General features: G+C 37.6%; 1 protein-coding gene and 1 pseudogene across 1 annotated transcript; both read left to right on the top strand.

Annotated features, from left to right (window-relative positions):
• The first annotated feature begins 3338 nt into the window (after positions 1-3338).
• LOC147925585 (uncharacterized) lies at positions 3339-6092 on the top strand. The gene is made up of 3 exons (XM_087492682.1): positions 3339-3345; positions 4418-5671; positions 6058-6092. Exons 1-3 carry the CDS (start codon positions 3339-3341, stop codon positions 6090-6092), a joined length of 1296 nt encoding a protein of 431 aa, XP_087348808.1.
• A 10891-nt stretch (positions 6093-16983) lies between these two features.
• On the top strand, positions 16984-17399 carry LOC147925584 (LEAF RUST 10 DISEASE-RESISTANCE LOCUS RECEPTOR-LIKE PROTEIN KINASE-like 2.4 pseudogene; annotated as a pseudogene).
• Positions 17400-20673: the final 3274 nt, after the last annotated feature.

Raw genomic sequence — 20673 nt, 5'->3', positions numbered from 1 at the left:
AGACCTTAGAAGGTGTTATTTTGAAAGATTTGTTTTTTTGAAAAATAAATAGTCAAAACATGTCCCTCTGTGGCTTTATGATGAACATACGTATAAGACTTCCTTCTCGTCCTCACATACTTAGAAGGTGTTATTTTAAAAGATTTTTTATTTTGAAAAATAAATAGTCAAAACATGTCCCTCTGTGGCTTCGTGATGGACATACGTATAAGACTTCCTTCTCGTCCCCACATACTTGGAACTTCCTGCGACAATCACGGCACTAGGTATTGTGGCATACCACAGTTTGGTTTCCGGAGAGAGTCCCACATTAGTATGGCTTGCGATTAAGGATTGTTTATCCACCGGAACTCATATGCGTGCTTGGGGAGCACACCAGCCATGTTCATTCTGTGGAGAGAGAGATGAGTCAAGAGATCACCTCTTTTTTGCTTGTCCATTCACCTTCACCATATGGTCTGAGCTGACTACTCATCTTCTCCGTCAAAAGCTCAATCCGGATTGGACATGAACTCTTGTCTCTTTGTGCTCATCTTCTCCGTCAAAACAGATTTGGTTATCTTGGAATGATTCTGCAACAAAGATGGGTATCTTCATTATTCTTTTGCAACAATAGGATCTGCTTCAGATGCATAATCATGCCTGCAAACAACACATATATCAATGTCAAAACAGAGACAAAACATCACTAGTGAAGTTTGAAACAAAAGAACTTCAATGCGTATCTCATGCAAATGTAAAGAGTATTGTTCTGTAAATCTTACTTTATTTCACGAGTAAGTTGGTATATGCCTGTCACCACCATACCAAGACTAACACTAAAGAGATTCCAGTTTTTCTGTAAACAAAAGTTACAACAAAATCATAATAAACCAGTAATCTCACTAGCCACTTAGAGTTAGTACTAGAGCAAAGCAAACTGTAATACATATATCTATATATATAAATGACATGAACATGATTTGCAGTAAACATACTGGAGTGATTAAAGTACGGTAACATGACCAAATAATAATGAAGAACTGTGACCAAATTAACATAGTTACGTGACCACATACAAATTAAGAACTGTGACCAAACTAACTATGTCACGTGACCAAATTAAGTCCAGAGCCTATGATCATCACTAACAAAGAAGTGTAAGAAAGTGTCTATGGGGGAGATTTGTCAAAGTATTATAAATACCAAATTGTTGAGGGTATGAAAGTGTGTATGGAGGTTTCAAAAAATCTGCAATGTCATTCTTGTTATAAAAATCTCTTAAAATCATCTCATATATTCCTTTAAAATCTAATCAAATCACAAACTATCTTTCCTTTTTTAAAAATTGAAGAACTAACAAATCCACCAAAATATCCTAAAAACTATCACAATCCAAAATCTTTTAAATCCCATCAAATTCTCCAAAATCTCATTTCAATACCCCCCTCTTAGTTTTTTAAACATCAATTAGATTTACAAAACCTGATAAATTATTCAATTTCAATTACGCAAAATAACACACTTGCTAGAATCGAATTCCGAAATATATTTTACTTTAAAAAAAAAAAAACAACCTGCATAAGTGGACAACTAACCATGTAACTAACACTGTCCTCTCCAAGTCTCCGATTCTTTAAATGCAAAAACACAATATAACTAAGTTTTAACCCGTGGTGTACCGCGGGACTATATTTTTAAAAGTAAAATAAAAATGTAATTTTTTTAATAGTTTAACTGATATAGGATCAAGATTTGCAGATCCTACAAGGATGGACTGATGGAGAATCACCAACTGGCCGTACGGCACTCTTTGGGGGTTCCGACGAGATGGTCAATGAAAAAAGATAACAATGGATCGTTAGACGCCACACAACTGATGGATTGAAGCTGTGATAAGTCTGGATGCTCGAGAACACAAGGAATCACACACAAGGTTCTAGGGAGGCTGTGAGTTCTCTTGTAAGAAAACTAGGTTTTTATTTCATAAGCAAAAACGTGTGTTACAAAAGCTGCAGGGGAGCCTTATTAATATGCTCTTCAGCTGTGACCTTCGAGGGTCTTTATTACAGAAAAGGAAAGTGCTAAACTTGCAAATTACAAGTCTTATTGAGGACTAAAAAGAAAGAACTTAAACTAATGGAAATTCCTGCAAATAAAACATAAAAGGAGACTTGTTAATAAAATTAAACTCAAATGCTTACCTTAATTCCATTAGCACGTGACACATTTTGAGGTTCTCCTAGGTGTGTGTAAGCCCCAGCTCGTACGAAGACGTTTTGGTAATGGTGAACAAAGTTGATTCCCTCGTTCCTTGCAAAACTGGCAAAAAGGATGTAGGTTGAGTCTTGAGATGCAAGTAAGCGTCTCCTTGATTCTCTTCGATGATTCCGGTTTCTTCATGATCAATCTCCACTTCTTGAGTCTTTGAAACACTTGACTCGCTTTCTGGTCCGAATGGGGTTTCCCGGGTGATCTCCTTGGTGAGTAGCTTTCCTTTGAGAGCTTCATGCTCTATGAGAGTGATTAAGCTCTCTATTGACTTGTTAAACTCCTCTCTTATGCTCCTCGTCCCTGACCTCGTTCGTGGTGTGTTCCTCATAGTAGGTATGTTGACATCCTCTTCGGTCTCGGATAAGCTTAGGTCGATGGCCTCATCATTAACTATATATATGACTAATGTTTTGTAAATTTTAAATATATATTCCCTTTATATTTATATATTATATAGGTTTACCGGTTTAAAAATTTAGGTTTACCGGTTTAAATAGTTAAATTCAGAATATAACATGTGGTATACCGTAGTACTATTTGTTTATTTTACATAATCGTAATTTAATAAACTTAATTAGATATACCTAATATTCAAACGTCGATGGTGTTAACAAAACAATGAACTGATGATTTACTAACAGTTAATAAAATATTTTTTAATTTATATTAATACCCAAATCCAAATAACGAAAATGCAAAAAAATATAGTACTAAAAATCTTGCTTATCAAGTATACATTATCTTCAAAATATTTTAATTTTAGAATTGTTTAAATATGTTTCAGAAATAAGTTATGAAATATGATAATTCTTTTTTTTTTTTTTTGCAGATAAAATGGACAAATATGTATTGACGTAAAGATTAATTTAGGATTTGCACATACATTTTTATTGTTAGCATTAAATATTGTAATGAATTAAGGAGATACTTTAGGAAATATTTAGGAATTTTACAAAACAAATATTTAATGAGATATTGTAATTACTCATTGATTGATTAAGGAGATATTTTAGGAATTTTGGTCTGCACAAAATCTTGGTTTTAAATTTCATTTTATAAATTAAAATTAAAAATATTTATTGTTAATGGCATGTCTGTAAATAAGTGTGAACTTCAGGATTTATTTCATAAATGTCTCAAAAAATGAAATTTCATTACAATATAGATTACAATATAAATTTCATTAAAAATAAAAATATTTATACATTGGAGAAACTTATTTCATTAATTATTGTTGATATATTGCTTATTTACATAATATTTTCGAGGAAGCCATATATTAATGAAAGGAAAAAAAAATACAAGTCGCCAATAGGGTGAGATAAAAAACCCTAATTATCTTCTTTTCCAACAAAAGTATGTTTTACTATTTAAACCTGATTGTTACTGTTACACTATCCAAGTAATCTGAACTCTAGTTGCTCAAAAAAAAGGAAAATGTAATCAGACGAACTCTGATGTGTTACTCAGAGAAAATCAAGAACTCATCAAAGAGCTCAGTAAAGCACTACCTGAATCAAAGATCTCTATTTCCGAACCAAGTACTTGCAACTGTTTTCTACTCAAACCAAATAATGCTTTTGGAGACAATATTGGTCATACTAGAGACATCCTCAAACCTCAATACAATCCCTAAATGCACTCCCCATCCGTTTTCTCATAACAGTTGTAATTGTGTCTTGTTTCGTTTAATTTTCTGGCAAATATATAGGAACAAAAATGAAAAATGTAAGCCTTTTCTTCTTTTTCTCTATTCCATTACTAAAGCATCATCTTATGGAAGCGTGTGACGGATTGATCGGAAAGACCATAATATTATAGTATATGATTCTCATTGTATGTAGTTCATATTATTATGGTTTAATTGGAGTCTGTATAGTTTAGGATTAGCTGGTTTAGAGGCTTTGGTTTAGGCCTGGTCAAATGTATATAAACCCCCAATTGTACATTTTATCTAATTAATGAGAATGAGATTATTATACTAATATGGTATCAGAGCAAAATATCTCTTTCTCCCTCACCGTCTAACAAACTTCTCCGACGAAAGATTTTGAGTCGTCGCCGACGTTTGTTTTTTTTTTTCCGATCTGATCCTTTCGTTGTAGCCTCTTGCGTCTTCTTCTTTTCTTTCGATTCCTCCTCTAATTCGACTACCTCTTTGGAGCTCGTTCTGCCATTGGAAAACGAAAGACAACATCGAAGTATCGCTCATCTACACCGGATCTGCCAGAAAATGATTCTCCGATCTCTCGCGACAAGACTCGAAGCTCGTCGCCGTTGCGAGTCGCCTATGGATCTACGCATCAGGCACTCGACACTCGTACTTCGTTGTTCTCTCCTCCGTTCACGGTTTCGAACTCCCCTGACAACATTCACAGTCCCTATCATCTTCACAGCTCCGATCATCCAGGTTTAGTTCTTGTTCCCGATCTCTTAGATGGAACAAACTATGGAACCTGGATTGTAGCTATGACTACGAGTATTGAGGCTAAGAATAAGTTAGGATTTGTGGATGGATCTATTGTTCGATCTGCGGAAACTGATCCTTACTATCCTATATGGAAGCTATGCAATAGTATGGTGAAATCATGGATGCTTAACAGTGTGACGAAACAGATCTATTCTAGTATCTTGTACTTTGCTACCGCTGCAGAGATCTGGAAAGATTTGTACACTCGCTTTCACAAGTCTAACCTTCGACGGTTGTATAAGCTTCGCCAACAGATTCATTCGCTTCGTCAAGGTAGCATGGATTTGTCTACTTATCATACAAAGACTCAATCATTGTGGGAAGAACTTTCTAGTCTTCAGGTGACTGCGAGGACTGTTGAAGATCTTTTGGCTGAAAGAGAGACGAACCATGTCATTGACTTCTTGATGGGACTCAATTGCAACTATGACACTGTGTGTAGTCAGATATTGATGAAGAAAAGCTTGTCGTCTCTGTCTGAAGTCTACAATATGCTAGACCAGGATGACTCTCAAAGGTCGGCTGCCATACCTCCATCATCTGGTACTCTTGATTCTTCAGCCTTTCAAGTTAGTCAACAGCAATCTCAGGACACATCTTCTGGTGGATACAACTTTCAGAAAGGAAATAAGCCAGTGTGCACTTTCTGTGGTCGGATTGGACATGTCATGGATAAATGCTACAAGAAGAATGGTTATCCTGTTGGCCATCCTCGTTTCAAGTCTTCTCGGATCATCCCTACAGCAGCTAATGTGATTACTGAGAATGGTCCTGACGGTAGCATCATCGCAGAAACTCTGAAACTGAGTGATGATCTCTCCACCGAACAGATGCAACAGATAGTTTCCTTCCTCAACACCATAATCCATAGCTCTGCTCCCACACCTGAAGTTCATGCGGTTTCAGTGTCTTCCATCCCATCTTCTTTACCTAATGGTCCAACACCTGGTAACTTTTATCCCTCTATCATTTGTTCTTTTTCCAGTGTTGATAGACCAAATCCTTTTTCTCATAATAAGCGATATGTCTGTTCCACAAATAGTAATCTCATTGCTATCAATGCTTGAGTGATAGACACGAGAGCTACTAATCATATTTGCCATGATAAATCTTCTTTTTCCACTTTCCAGCCACTTTCCAATACTAATGTTAACCTTCCTAATGGGGGTCTAGTGAGCATTGTTGGGATAGGATCTATTAATTCGGGCAATCATTTAGTTCTTCACGATATCCTTTTCATTCCCCAATTCAAATTCAATCTCTTAAGTGTCAGTTGCTTGACAAAATCTATGGGTTGTAAAATCTGGTTTGATGAGAATTCTTGTGCTCTTCAGGATCTTTCTCGGGACTTAATGATTGGAATGGGTAGACAGGTGGCTAATCTCTACTTTCTCGACATAGAGTCAATAAATTTACCTGTCCATAAAGCTTCTTTTCTTGCTGCTATTGTCACTTCTCATGACCTCTGGCATAAACGGTTAGGTCACCCTTCTCTTTATAAGCTTCAGTCTCTTTCTACTGTTTTACATTTCAATTCTGAACCAAAACTTTTGAAAGATTTTCATTGTAAAACTTGCCATTTGGCAAAGCAAAAACATATACCGTTTATTTCTAAGAATAATATTAAAAATCTTCCTTTTGAATTGGTTCACATAGACACTTGGGGTCCTTTTTCTGTTCCTACTCATGATGGTTTCAAATATTTTTTGACCATCGTTGATGATCATTCACGGGCTACCTGGGTTTATCTAATGAAAAGTAAATCAGATGTTCTTCACATTTTTCCTTCTTTTGTTCAAATGGTTGAAACTCAGTTTGAGACTAGAGTTAAGGGGGTTAGCTCTGACAATGCTCAAGAGTTTAATTTTACCCAATTCTATCAATCAAAGGGAATTGTTTCTTTTCATTCTTTTCCTGAGACTCCATTACAAAACTCTGTTGTCGAGAGAAAGCATCAACATATTCTCAATGTTGCCAGATCTCTTTTATTTCAATCACATCTCCCACTCTCTAATTGGGGAGATTGTGTTCTTTCTACTGTTCACCTTATTAATCGCCTTCCAACTTCCGTACTTGATGAGAAGAGCCCGTTTGAAGTTCTTACTAAGTCTATCCCTCCTTATGATGAACTTCGAGTTCTTGGTTGTTTATGCTATGCTTCTACATCACCTAAGAACAAACATAAGTTTGATCCTCGAGCCCGGGCGTGTGTTTTTCTTGGTTATCCTTCTGGATACAATGGTTATAAACTGCTTGATCTAGAAACCAATGATATTTTCGTTTCCCGACACGTTGTTTTCCATGAAATGCTCTTTCCTTTCGCTAAGTCAGAATTGTCTCAGGAAGCTAAGAATTCTTTTCCTGATCTGCTTACCAAGTCTCCTATGCTTCCTCCAGAATTGTCTTAGACACATTGAAGTTTCCCCTTCTCCATCTTCCTTAGAGACTATGCCTTCTGCTAGTTCTAATGATGTCCCTGAATCTTCTATTCAAACATCGCATAGGAGAACCAAAAATCCTGCTTATCTTCGAGATTACTACTGTCATTCAGTAGGGTCTTCAACCATTCACGAGATTTCTCAATTCCTTTCATATGAAAAAGTGTCAGAATTATATTGTTCTTTTTTAGCCTGTATTGATAAAAACAAAGAACCCTCAACTTACGATGAAGCCAAAGAATTTGAGGTGTGGTGTTGGGCTATGGATGATGAGGTTGATGCTTTGGAAATTACCTTTACCTGGGATATTTGTACTTTACCGCCTAATAAGAAACCTATTGGGTGCAAATGGGTTTATAAGATCAAGTACAATGCTGATGGTACTATCGAGAGGTATAAGGCGCATCTCGTTGCTAAGGGTTACACACAAACAGAAGGAATTGATTTTCATGATACTTTTTCTCCAGTTTGCAAACTTACTTCTGTGAAGCTTCTTATAGCAATCTCTGCTATCTATGGATTCTCTCTTCACCTCTTGGACATCTCGAATGCCTTCCTTAATGGTGATCTTGACGAAGAAATCTACATGAAGCTTCCTCCAGGATATGCCTCTCGCAAGGGGAACTCTCTTCCTCCTAATGCTGTTTGCAAGCTGAAGAAGTCTTTATATGGACTCAAACAAGCTTCTCGCCAATGGTTTCTCAAGTTCAAGTCGAATCTCATTGCTTTGGGGTTTGTTCAGTCTCATTCTAATCATACTTGTTTTTTGCAAATCAATGTTGCTCTCTTCGTGTGTGTCCTTGTGTATGTCGATGATATCATCATTGCCAACAATAATGACGTTGCTGTGGAAGAATTCAAAGCTTAGCTTAAGTCTAGTTTCAAGTTACGTGATCTTGGTCCACTCAATTATTTTTTGGGTCTGGAGATTGCAAGATCAACTGATGGCATTCACATCTGTCAAAGGAAGTATGCTTTGGATCTTCACGATGAAACTGGTCTTCTTGGCTGTAAGCCTTCTAACATCCCTATGGATCCTACTGTTAAACTTTCTCAGGATATTGGTGATGCTTTCGTTGATGGCAAGGTTTATCGGCGTCTCATTGGCCGACTCATGTATCTTCAGATCACTCGTCCTGACATTACCTTTGCTGTCAACAAGTTGAGTCAATTTTCTGTAGCTCCTCGGCATGATCATCTTCAAGCAGCCTACCGAGTTCTACACTACATAAAAGGCACTATTGGGCAGGGTCTCTTTTACTCTTCCAATGCAGAACTTCAGATTCAAGCTTTTGCTGATGCAGATTATAATTCTTGTCTGGACACGAGACGTTCCACTTCAGGCCATTGCATATTCTTAGGTACGTCCTTGATCTTTTGGCGATCCAAGAAACACAGGTTGTCTCGAAGTCCTCTGCGGAATCTGAGTATCGTAGTCTTTCTTTGATTACTGATGAATTGGTCTGGCTCACCAAGTTTTTCAACGAACTCCAGATTCCGTTATCTAAGCCGACTCTTTTGTTTTGTGACTATACGGCTGCCATTCACATTGCCAATAACTCTGTTTTTCACGAGCGCACGAAGCACATCGAATCCGACTGTCATAGTGTTCGTGAACGGTTAGGTGCAGGTTTGTTTAAACTTCTTCATGTTAATACACATTTGCAGCTGGCTGATCCTTTCACCAAGGCTCTTCATCCTGTTCCTTTTCAGCACTTGATAAGCAAGATGGGTCTTCTCAACATATATAGTATATGATTCTCATTGTATATAGTTCATATTATTATGGTTTAATTGGAGTCTGTATAGTTTAGGATTAGCTAGTTTAGAGGCTTTGGTTTAGGCCTGGTCAAATGTATATAAACCCCCAATTATACATTTTATCTAATTAATGAGAATGAGATTATTTTACTAATACATAACAAAAACAGAGAAAGAACAAACACTACCTGTATAATTTCTTTGGAGTTACGTACGCTGTATGATTAGTCATATGATTATTATTCCAAATTATCACATTGTCGGAATCTGCATGTCCCTTGTTCGTAAATCTCTGGAATGATCTTCTCCGGTTTCCTCATTCCAAACCGGTAAAGTAAGCAACTTACATTTGATAATATCAAGAGAAGTTTTTTTTTTTTTGACAACTTTAAGTACTTGTTTGGAGGTAATGCACCCGAATCTCACGTCAAAGACAATAATTTGACGGTGCACATCACTGGAGTTGGAGTCAGAGACATGAGTCTCAAAATGTTAGGGTTACTATATAATCTTTTGTAGCATATCATATTTTTGGAGTTAATTTCATTACTGAAGTATTAGACAAGGAAGTAAAAGCGAGTCATAATCTTTAGTACAACTGAGAGTGTGAACCACATTACCACTGAAGACTTAATTCCACTAAAATCAAAACTTAAACAAAATAATTGACAAATACCGTTTTTAAAGTCAACTAATAAGAACTCCAAATCTCTATGTACCTGTCACTATTCTTCCTTGACTTAGGGTGCATCTCGACCTTCACCGTTTTTACTTGCTCCTAATCTCTCTCTCTCTCTCTCTCTCTCTCTCCTCTCACCGTTAGACACATTGTTTAATGATCAAATCCGATCATGTACTAACCCCCCACTTATTTTCTAGTTTTGGTCTTCCTCTTCTCCTTATTTCACCATCTTCCTTGTGCTTTAAGTAAACAAAAACTTGGGTGGTGCGAGTCTCAGTTTCAGTGTGGGAACATCATCGCCGGTTTCTGAAGATGAATGTGTTGACTGAGTTTTATAAGCTGTCCGGAACATGTCATGGGATTGCTAATGAAACCAAGATCTCATACAACCAGGTGTATGTGAAGACAATGAGCAGATCTAACAAAGATGTTGAGGCACTACTTGACAATATTGCGGTAAGAACATATGTGAAGTTCCAAAGTAGTACAAGAGGTAGTACGTCAAGTAGTACATGAAGCCAAGTTGTGAGAATACTTTGAAGAGTTGGAGGACAAATGTTTGGGACAACTTGGACAAGCCAAGAAGGTTAGATATATTAGAGGATGTATCAAACGTCTGAACCAGTTCTTGTATTAGTCCGACGTTAATACAAGAAGTAGTACAAGAAGCTGAATTAAAGAGTTTGAGTACATAAGCTTAAGACCGACTTGGACAAGCCAAGTGGCAGATGCTGAGCTGGATGAACATCTTGAATGGAAGATTCAAGATGAGATCATGGAGATAAACTTTCCTTATCCAAAAAGAAAAAGGAAAGTTCTCAATTTCCTATTTGTTGTATAATAGGAAAGTTGTCAACTCTAGGGGTTTGACAATTGATATAAATACCAAGAGGGCGCTTCATGAAGACTTGCGCGCTTCAAGGTAGTTTTGAGAGATGCACACAAGATGTGTGGTGTCGCCCCATCAATAAGATGGAGAGATCTTTTGATGGTTTAATCATTTAGAAAAGAATGATAGGCATAGTAGTGCTTGCATCATATGCAGTTGTAATTGCTATCTTGTTCTAGTGAATTTGTTCTGGACTAGGTCGCGGGGATGTAGGAAAAACGGAATCCCGTTAACAAAGCTTGTGCGTTATTTACTTTATGCTCAAACAAACTTAAAGTCAATCGTAACTACACTTAGCCACAAATATGCGTTTACAATTGGTATCAGAGCGATGCTCGATAGAGATATGTTCTTGTTTCGGGTGTGATTCTGGATTTGTGGCAAGTGAAGAATGAGATCGGGCTTATTCACATGTTTTGTGTCCTTTGAGGAAACGAGATAAGATGTGTTAGGGATTTGTTAAAAAGTTGACGACGTATCAATTTTACGCGGAGATTCAGAATCACCTACTATACATAGCTTCTTGTGTTGTCAAGAGAAGGGGTTTGAACGAAGAGGATCCCGTTACCTGTGGAGGATTTATGAATCATGGGCTTGTATTTAATTTTTGAGTGAAGTTTAAAAAGAAAGGGCAATTGAACAACGATGTCAGCGTGAAAATCTTGCTATGACGAGAGCGGCACGAAGGCATAAGAATTGTTGAATTCATCGGAAGGTTCAGAATTGTGATGTTCATATCCTAGAAAAGAAGCGGTCGAGGAAGCAAGAAGAATCCGCATATTGGGTTTGGTTTGGCAACTTTGACTAGGGGATGGATGAGTCCAATAATATAATTGGGCCTCTAAGAAGCCCACTGTGAAAAGAAGAATGAAAGTTGGATTCTATAGAAGCGGCGTAGTAAACGAAGGTTCTTCTATAGTTCTGAATTTCTGATCTTTTAGAAGGGTAACGAAGGAAGTCGTCTCAAGCCAAGTTAGTGGTATTCTCGAGTACAAATTTGAAACTAAGGAGGAACTAGGAAGGTCAGTATCTATGTCAGATGAAAGAGGCGAATCTAGTCTTGGCGGATGATTCACAAGATACTGAGGTCAAAATTTCAGTTTTAGTCATCGATGACTACACAATTGATTGGAGAAAGAAAAGACATGTGTGGGGTTTGGCCGAGATGGTGCTTGACAAAGACTCGTCAAAGTGACCGAAGATGGTGAAGAGATGAGCTTTGTCGGTCTCGAGTCGAAGCTGTGTGATGGGCCTGTTCCGAAACTTGGTTAAGCTGACAAATTTTCATTGGGGATTACGGATTACAGTAGTAACTAAGCATGGTTTGATTTCTGATCTTGAAAGAGTATTGGATAAAGACGTCACTAGAGAGGGTATGTTTGTGAATCATGATTGACTGATTGGTCACAAAAAAAAAAAGGAGTTGCGCACAAGAGCTTATGAAATCAAAAGTATTGACTGTTTTGGTTGTCAAAGTTGAGAGTTTTCCTTACAGATTAGGATTCATCATGACGGAGATTTCAGCAGAGATGACGTTCAAAATTGCATCAAACTCTTAAGAAAGTTGGCTAAAGAATTCAGTTAAAGAGGAAAACTGTTTCACCGAGATTATGAGGGCTTATGTTTAAGCACAGATCAGAAGATGAGTGTTCTTTAAAGTTTTATCATGAAAGCCAGAATTTGAAGATTCCAAGAGGGCTCATGAGATGGTTGAAAAGAGTTTTTTTTTTAAAAGAAGGTGGAGCTAACTGTGCATAAACAAGGAAATTTCAAAAGATGAAAAGAAAGATGAGGGATATCTTTGATATTTGTGAAGAAACCGAAGAATGATGAAAAGAAAGAACATTTCAGGTTTCAAAAAGAGTTTCTCTCTTGGGTTGCTACTTTCTGAGATCAGTTTCATTAGCTTCAGACCTCGGATTCTAGCTTTGAAAGATGTTTTAGAAACTTTAAAGCAAGATCTTTCCAAGGATATAAAGATCACCTTCTGATTCCTTGTGGGTCGATGGTAAATCGCTCTCAAAGTTGCCTGCTCTCTGGTCTGTTTTGTTTGGGAGCTGTCCTACGGTTTTGATCATAACTCGCTAATCGTAAAACAAAATCGTGATATGCTTCTTCATGTGGCTTCATATGACTGGTGTGGATGTTTGTATTGAATTTCATAATTTTCTGGAGTATTTTGCTACTCCGTTTATGCTCTGCATCAAGACTGCATCAAGAGAGGAAAAAAAAAAAAAAAGGTGTTTTCAGTACAACTTGATGGAGTCCTTGCAAGCTAAAAGAATAAGATATACAAAAAGATATTTGGTTGTTTTGGTCAGGGGCTGATTAAAGGTCTGAAGCATATATGTTTCAAGTTACCTGCAAGTGAATCAACAACTTTACACACACAAAAAAAGGAATGATGGGGGTTGCAGATCCTATTGTGTTGTTTGTGTTACTCATCTTGAGACAGAATACTGTTATGAATCATGGTTTGATTAAAGAAGGTGTTTGTGATAGTAACAAGCCTTCTGACGAAGGTTGTATAAAGAGATAAATAGAGACCAATGAGGAAGAGATAGCTGCATCCATGGGGGAGAAGAAAGGGAAGAAGAGATATGAACTGCATCATCAATGTCAAACTATATAATTATCAGATTAGGAAAGAAAGGAGAAAACGTTTTCGAGATGAAACCTAATCTGATTAAGCCGAAACTTGGTGGAAATATTTTTGGTAATGTTGTCTTGAGTTTCAACGGTGGGATTGAGATTTTGACGGTCAGTTTGTGTTTTATCCGAGCTTCTTCAACCTGATCCGGGCACAGTTCATCATAAGTTTCATATTTGACCAGTTCCAGTGGAAACTTCAAACGGAAGTCCAAATGAACTCGGAATGGAATGAAGTTTTGCAGAGGCATTCTACACTCATAGATTTAGGCTATGGTTGAAGGAAATTGAAATCGGAGTTTTAGAATCAAGTTAAATGATGGTGTTTCAGAATAGTTATATGAGTCTTTTTATTAGAGACTATTGTAGAGATTGGATCAGAAATTAACACAGAATCAGATCAAGCTGAATTTTGAGTTGAGTGATGGTTGAAGCGGTTTAGTAATTATCTAAAGGAGAGACTAAAATGCTGGAACTTGTAGGAGATGTCAAGCTTGGGTCATGGTGGAGATAAAGTGTAAGGAAAATGGTTCATCTTGAAGAAAAACCAAGAGTGAAAACCATTGGAAAAGGAAATCCTACGTAATGATTCACTCTATATGAGAGGCTTGAGATCAATCTAAGAAATTGAAACTTGGTTAACATAAGCCTGGAAGAATGAAGGCAAGGAAGATCTGAACTGCAACATCAAAGAAGGGAACTTTAATTTTTCAGATCTAAAAGCAATACGATCGAGCTGAAACTTTATGATGTGCTTCATGCTGTTTTTGTCTGGAAATTTAACGTTCTGGTAGTGACATCAAAAGGAGGATCAATCAAACTCGAGATAAGGTGAGATTTTGCAGAGAAACTTTATATGTGTGAGCAAAATTTTGATAGATGTGCAAAGGATTCATAAGCCAGGAACATAGTTAAAAGAAGCTTTTTCGAGCAGTATTGGTAGTTAAATCATTTGATCAGTTGGTGAGAGATATCTACAAAGAAAGCTAGCAGTTTGAGTTGTTCAGAAACTGGGAATTCTAAACAAGAAGCATGTATGATTCAAGTTATCTGCAAGTAATTTAGGAAGAAGATTCTTCAAAGAGAAGGAGACTACTAAGGAGATTGTCAAGAAAAATCCTTGCAAGTTACTCAAGTTAAGTTACAGTTTTTCAACAGGATGTGCTGGTACTCTTGTGTCAAATTGAGATGTTGATATCAAAGTTTTGAAGAGTATTCAAGGTTGCGCATGAGAAAGGGATTTATCTTAAACTACTCAATGTCTCATGAATAAGTTATCGGATGGTTCATGCACATAAGTAGACTTAAGGCTGAGAAGTGATGGGCAATGAAGAAGAGTCTTAAGCAAATCTTGGTTTTGGTTAGAGGATTTTCTGGAAGTATTAACCATGGGTTTAAGAATGTTAAGCACTCAAGCTGGGGGAGAAGAGATTGTCAAGGCTGTCAAGTCTGGTGTGAGCTAAGAGCAAAAATTATGAGGGCATTCTACTATGTAAAGAATGCTTGAGTATCAAACTAAGTTAAAAAGGGGGAGAATAAAGATGTTCGATCTTTTGAGTCTAATATATGATGCAACATGAAGTGCTTAGGATTTAAAACGCAGCCATCAAGGGAGAGATTGAAGATGTTGTGCTGACTGGTTTTAAAAGATGCATGAATTATAGAACACAATCACCAAGGGAGACAGAGATTGAAGGTGTTGTGTTGACTGGTTTTAGTAGGTGCATGGATTATAAAACTCAATCACCAAGGGAGAGATTGAAGATGAATGTGTTGACTGAGTTTTATAAGCTGTCCGGAACATGTCATAGGATTGCTAATGAAACCAAGATCTCATACAACCAGGTGTATGTGAAGACAATGAGCAGAACTAACAAAGATGTTGAGGCACTACTTGACAATACTGGGTAAGAACATATGTGAAGTTCCGAAGTAGTATAGGAGGTAGTACGTCAAGTAGTACAGGAAGCCAAGTTGTGAGAATACTTTGAAGAGTTGGAGAACAAATGTTTGAGACAACTTGGACAAGCCAAGAAGGTTAGATATATCAGAGGATGTATCAAACGTCTGAAACCAGTTCTTGTATTCGTCCGACGTTAATACAGGAAGTAGTACAAGAAGCTGAATTAAAGAGTTTGAGTACATAAGCTTAAGACCGACTTGGACAAGCCAAGTGGCAGCTGCTGAGCTGGATGAACATCTTGAATGAAAGATTCAAGATGAGATCATGGAGATAAACTTTCCTTATCCAAAAAGAAAAAGGAAAGTTCTCAATTTCCTATTTGTTGTATAATAGGAAAGTTGTCAACTCTAGGGGTTTGACGATTGATATAAATACCAAGAGGGCGCTTCATGAAGACTTGCGCGCTTCAAGGTAGTTTTGAGAGATGCACACAAGATGTGTGGTGTCGCCCCATCAATAAGATAGAGAGATCTTTTGATGGTTTATTCATCTAGAAAAGAATTATAGGCATTGTAGTGCTTGTATCATATGCAGTTGTAATTGCTATCTTGTTCTAGTGAATTTGTTCTGGACTAGGTCCCGGGGATGTAGGAAAAACCGAACCCCGTTAACAAAGCTTGTGCGTTATTTACTTTATGCTCAAACAAACGTAAAGTCAATCATAACTACACTTAGCCACAAATATGCGTTTACAGTTTTGCCTTCTAGGGAGGAAATCGTTCTCAAGTTTGTGGTCATCCATTGCTGGAGCTTCGATTCCTAGACAATAAAAACATTACCTCTTTAACCATCTCAGACCATTTGTACCATGTTCTTAGTATAAAGTATAAACTATACATACAACACTCTTAAAATTGACAAAACATACTTTTTACAGTCGATTTGCCTCTCTCCATTCCCATTCGCCAACGCAACTTTGCCTTCCCAAATAATCGAGATTTTGCCAACCTACAAGAGCATTCTACCGTTGCTACCCTGTTCTTCCTGACCTTCCGAGGGATGGATGTCGTGCTACAGTTTTGGTCTCAGTGTCTGACAACCTTGAAAATCCTGTTAGTTGCGAAGCCCATTTTGCCGTGAACGTTCCCACGAGTTTCATTAAAAAGGAGAAAACGTTAAATATAACAAAGTGATGTAAGAAATGGATTTGATGTGAAGTTGAAAATCGATGAGTATTCTTGTCATAGATATTGTGGCTTTACCAAAACCTTTCCATAAGAAGTTAAATGTCGGCCACTTCATCCACCAACCGGTAAGTTTCTTAAGCATCACTAATTCGCTATCATCTAATCAATTTTTCTTTAATAACTTATACTGAAGTAAAACTGAAAAACCATTGTTACAGGCTTTTCTTCTGAAGCAAATATAGGTGTTCTACATTCTCCTATTCTTTTAAATTACTTAACTTGGTTATGAGTACTGTTTTTGATCTATTAACAAACCAAATTTGTGGTTTCAGGTATAATAGCAGGTGTTTCTCTGCTTCCATTCTTGGTCTTCATATTGGTTGTTCAACTTTTCCGAAAGAGAAAAATTTCACATGATTAGGAAGAAAAGGATCTCAAGGAACATATTCCACAACCAAGACTCAAGGCACTTATTCCACTTAAGCAGTATAGCTACGAACAAGTGAAGAGACATCAATCCCATATGGAAAATGGGTCTCTTGCTAAGTTCATCTCAAGCAAGACATCAAATATATGGGATTGTGCTAGGCGTTGCTAGTGGTCTAGAGTACTTACACCATGGATGTAGAACAAAGATTGTATATTTCAATATAAAACCGCAAAATGTACTCTTAGATGACAATCTTTCTCCGAAAGGGTTAGACTTTGCCTTGCAAAGCTCTTTGAGAGGATAGAAAGCATATTGTCACTTATGGACACAAGAGGAACGATAGGGTACATTGCACCTGAAATATTTTCAAGAGTGCACGGTAGAGTCTCCCATAAGTCAGATGTGTATAGCTATGGAATGTTGGTTCTTGAGATAATTGGAGCAAGGAATAGAACATCAAATGAAGACACTTCATCTAATGCCAGCTCAATGTACTTTACTGAATGGGTATATAAGGATCTTGAGAAGGGAGATGATTGAAGGTTTATCAAAGCAAGGAAGATGAGATAGCAAATAAGATGAGGTTGGTGGCTTTGTGGTGCATTCAGTCTTGGCCATCAGACCGCCCAACAATGAACAGAGTTGTAGAGATGATGGGAGGAAACTTGGATGCCCTTGAAGTTCTTCCTATACCTGTTTTGCAATGTTCAGTAGTGTATGATCTGGAATCTTTTTGAATATCAGAGGAAAATTCAAGGGAATTTAATTAGAAATGTCAATTTCAAAACAAAAGTTATGGGAAGTGCTATTTTCTAATTTTTCGAAACAGCCAATTTTCAATTATATGCTATATATATAAAAAACGAAAATACTCTTGATTTTTTTTTTTAAGAAACATGGCTAAATCAAAGCCATTTACTGGTCTAATTTGCTTACGTTTCTCTTTGTTTTCCATTTTGATAAAAAAAATTCAAAGTTATACTTTTGCTGGAAAAAATGGTTTCATGTCATCGATGGAAAACTATCAGACTACTTCACTGATTCAGTTGGGTGCTTGACTACTTCTACTGGATCCTTCATCTGAGCTTCATTTTGAACAAAATCCTCCTCATCTAATTTCTTACTGCCCTCAATGACATCTGGAACTCCTTACCTGGGAGGCAATGTTTTTCCACTTCTCCTTGCCTGGGAGACAAACGTGGTCCTGAACTGGGAGAAGTGTCACTTCATGGTTGAAGAAGAGATTGTCCTGAACACAAGATATCAGAGAAAGGAATCAAGGTTGACAAAGCCAAGATTGAAGTCATGGTTCAGCTTCAATCGCCTAAGACAGTGAAGTACATCAGAACTTTCCTAGGACATGCTAGGTTTTACAGAAGATTAATCAAAGGTTTCTCAAAAATTACAAGACCATTAACAAGGTTTTTGTGCAATGAGGTGGAGTTCGAATTTGATGCAGCATGTCTAGAAGCCTTCAGTAAGATCAAGGAGGCCTTGGTTTCAGCACCCATAGTACAAGCTCTGAATTGGGATCACCCATTTGAGATTCTGTGTGATGCTTCAGACTTTGCAGTTAGAGCAGTTCTGAGACAGCAAATTGACAAGAACCTTCATGTCATCTACTACGCAAGTCGCACGTTGGATGAGACTCAAGGAAGGTATGAACCTACAGATAAGGAACTTCTAGCAGTTGTCTTTGTGTTTGAGAATTTTTGGAGTTACCTTATGAGTTCCAAGGTTATAGTGTATACCGACCATGCTGCTCTGAGACACATCTACTCGAAGAAAGCCAAGACTGTTGAGATGGATTCTGCTACTTCAAGAGTTTGAAATGGAGATAGTTGACAAGAAGGGTATAGAAAACGGAGTTGCAGATCACTTATCAAGAATGAGGATTGAAGATGTTGTTCTAATAGATGATTCAATGCCTGAGGAACAACTTCTGCTCGCCCAGGTTTGTGAGAAGATGCATGACACAGAGGTTGACAACCTCAGACTGAAATGTATGGTGATCACTTCAGATACTGCACCATGGTATGCGGATTTTGTAAATTAAAAGATTTGTGGTGAGGTTCTTGAGGATATGGATCCTTACAGAATAAATAAGTTTTTCAGAGAAGTCAATCATTACTTCTGGGATGAGCCATACCTGTCCAGAAGAGGTTTTGATGATCTATTTAGAAGATGCATAGCAGGAGGGGAAGTGCAGGGAGTGTTTGAGCACTGCCATGGCTCAGAAGGTTATTCAAGCAGGTCTTTTGTGGCCAACTTTGTTCAACGACGCTCACAGTTTCATCACCAAATGTGATGCTTGTCAAAGGATGGGCAACATCACAAAGAGGAACGAGATGCCCCAGAATCCGATCTGGGAATTAGAAATATTTGATGTTTGGGGTATAGACTTCATGGGACCTTTCAACCCTCTATCAAATGGTAATGTCTATATTTTGGTAGTAGTTGATTACGTTTCCAAGTGGGTCAAGGCCATTGCCATACAACCGATCACAAGGTCGTTCTAAAATTGTTCAAGAGTATAATTTTTCCAAGGTATGGGATACCCAGAGCAATGATCAATGATGGTGGAAGTCATTTCATCAAGAAAGTTTTCAAGAGCACAAGGTGTCTACTGCATATCACCCTCAGAACAGCGGGCATGTTGAAGTCTCGAATAAGCATGTCAAGGGTATCTTGTCAAGGATAGTTGGAGTTTCGAAGAAAGATTGTTCTTCCAAGTTGGACGAAACTCTCTGGGCGTACAGAACAGCATTCAAGACGTCAATAGGAAGAACACCATTACAGTTGGTTTATGGTAAAGCATGTCACCTTCCTGTGGAGGTTGAGTACAAAGCACTGTGGGATATCAAACTTCTGAATTTGGATATTGATGCAGCTCAGGCTAAGATGAATCTTGACATCCATGAGTTGGAAGAGATAAGACTTGATCCCTATGAAAGCTCTAAAATTTTACAATGAAAGGACCAAGAATTTTCATTATAAGAAGATAGTTGTCAAAAAACTCAAGGCTGGAGATCAAATTTTGCTTTTCAACTCCAAACTTAAGTTATTTCCTGGAAATCTTAAGTCGAGGTGGTGCAGACCTTTTAAAGTCAAGGAAGTTATGTCATTCGGAGCTATTACTCTTATGAACAAGGATGGTAGCGAATTCACTGTAAATGGTTAGAGACTTTAAAAAAACTCACTTGGGAGGAAGTCCCAAAGGTATCACTGTAAATATTTTTTAGCATCCTTTTATTTTTGATTTTTGTTTTTAGTTTTCTGGTGTTCAGGAATCTACAGAAGGGAGTATGAGCAACAGAAAAAGAAAAGTGAAAGTAGCAGTCAAAAGAGTGAGTTCAGAGTCAAGCTGAGTATGATGGGTTCAATAGAAGAAATAGAGGATATAGAGAAAATAAAGGAAAAGTAGAGTCAGACAGAGTGTGTTGGTTTTATGCGGGAACAGAGTGAAACCTTACAAAATGGATAGTGAAGAGGAGTAAAATATAGAGAAGGAATCTTCACTGTTTGCGACCCCACTCCCTTTATTTTTCCCCCACCCATGAAATTACCCCCTCTCCTCTTACCCACGTGAAATCTCCCATCATTTCAACTCCCATCCTCTCTTGTTCCTTCTCACCAAACATATCACCTTCCCTTTTGTGTCCCATCATCCCACTACCACTCACCTACCACACTCTCTCTTTCTCCCCCATACTCGACACTTTTCACCCTTTCTTTATTTAATAAACTCCTTCACTCTCTACTCCCACCAACCAAACAAACTCATCATCTCACCTCACACTCTCTCTGCTCGACATCACCATCTCGCTCACTCTTTATTTTTTTTTCGTTTTTCTCCCTGTAACTTGAGTGATGCAGTTTGTCTTCGACCCGTTCAGTCCGACAAAGTCACCCGCTCGAGTCACGCTGACGCCACTCGACCGGAGAGCCCACCTAGCTGCAAGTCGAACCGCAGTTAGTTGAATCGACCGAATTCATCCACTCGTTCCCCAG

Source organism: Camelina sativa, chromosome 16 (assembly GCF_030686135.1).
Source record: "Camelina sativa cultivar CO46 ecotype springtype chromosome 16, ASM3068613v1".
Taxonomy (NCBI): Eukaryota; Viridiplantae; Streptophyta; class Magnoliopsida; order Brassicales; family Brassicaceae; genus Camelina; species Camelina sativa.
This window is presented reverse-complemented; position numbering and strand designations above follow the sequence as displayed.

Excerpts from the sequence above, each read along its gene's own strand:
- LOC147925585 (XM_087492682.1), top strand. Across the intron at positions 5,672-6,057 it reads ACCTAATGGTCCAACACCTG|GATCTTTCTCGGGACTTAAT; the intron begins GTAACTTTTATC and ends TGTGCTCTTCAG.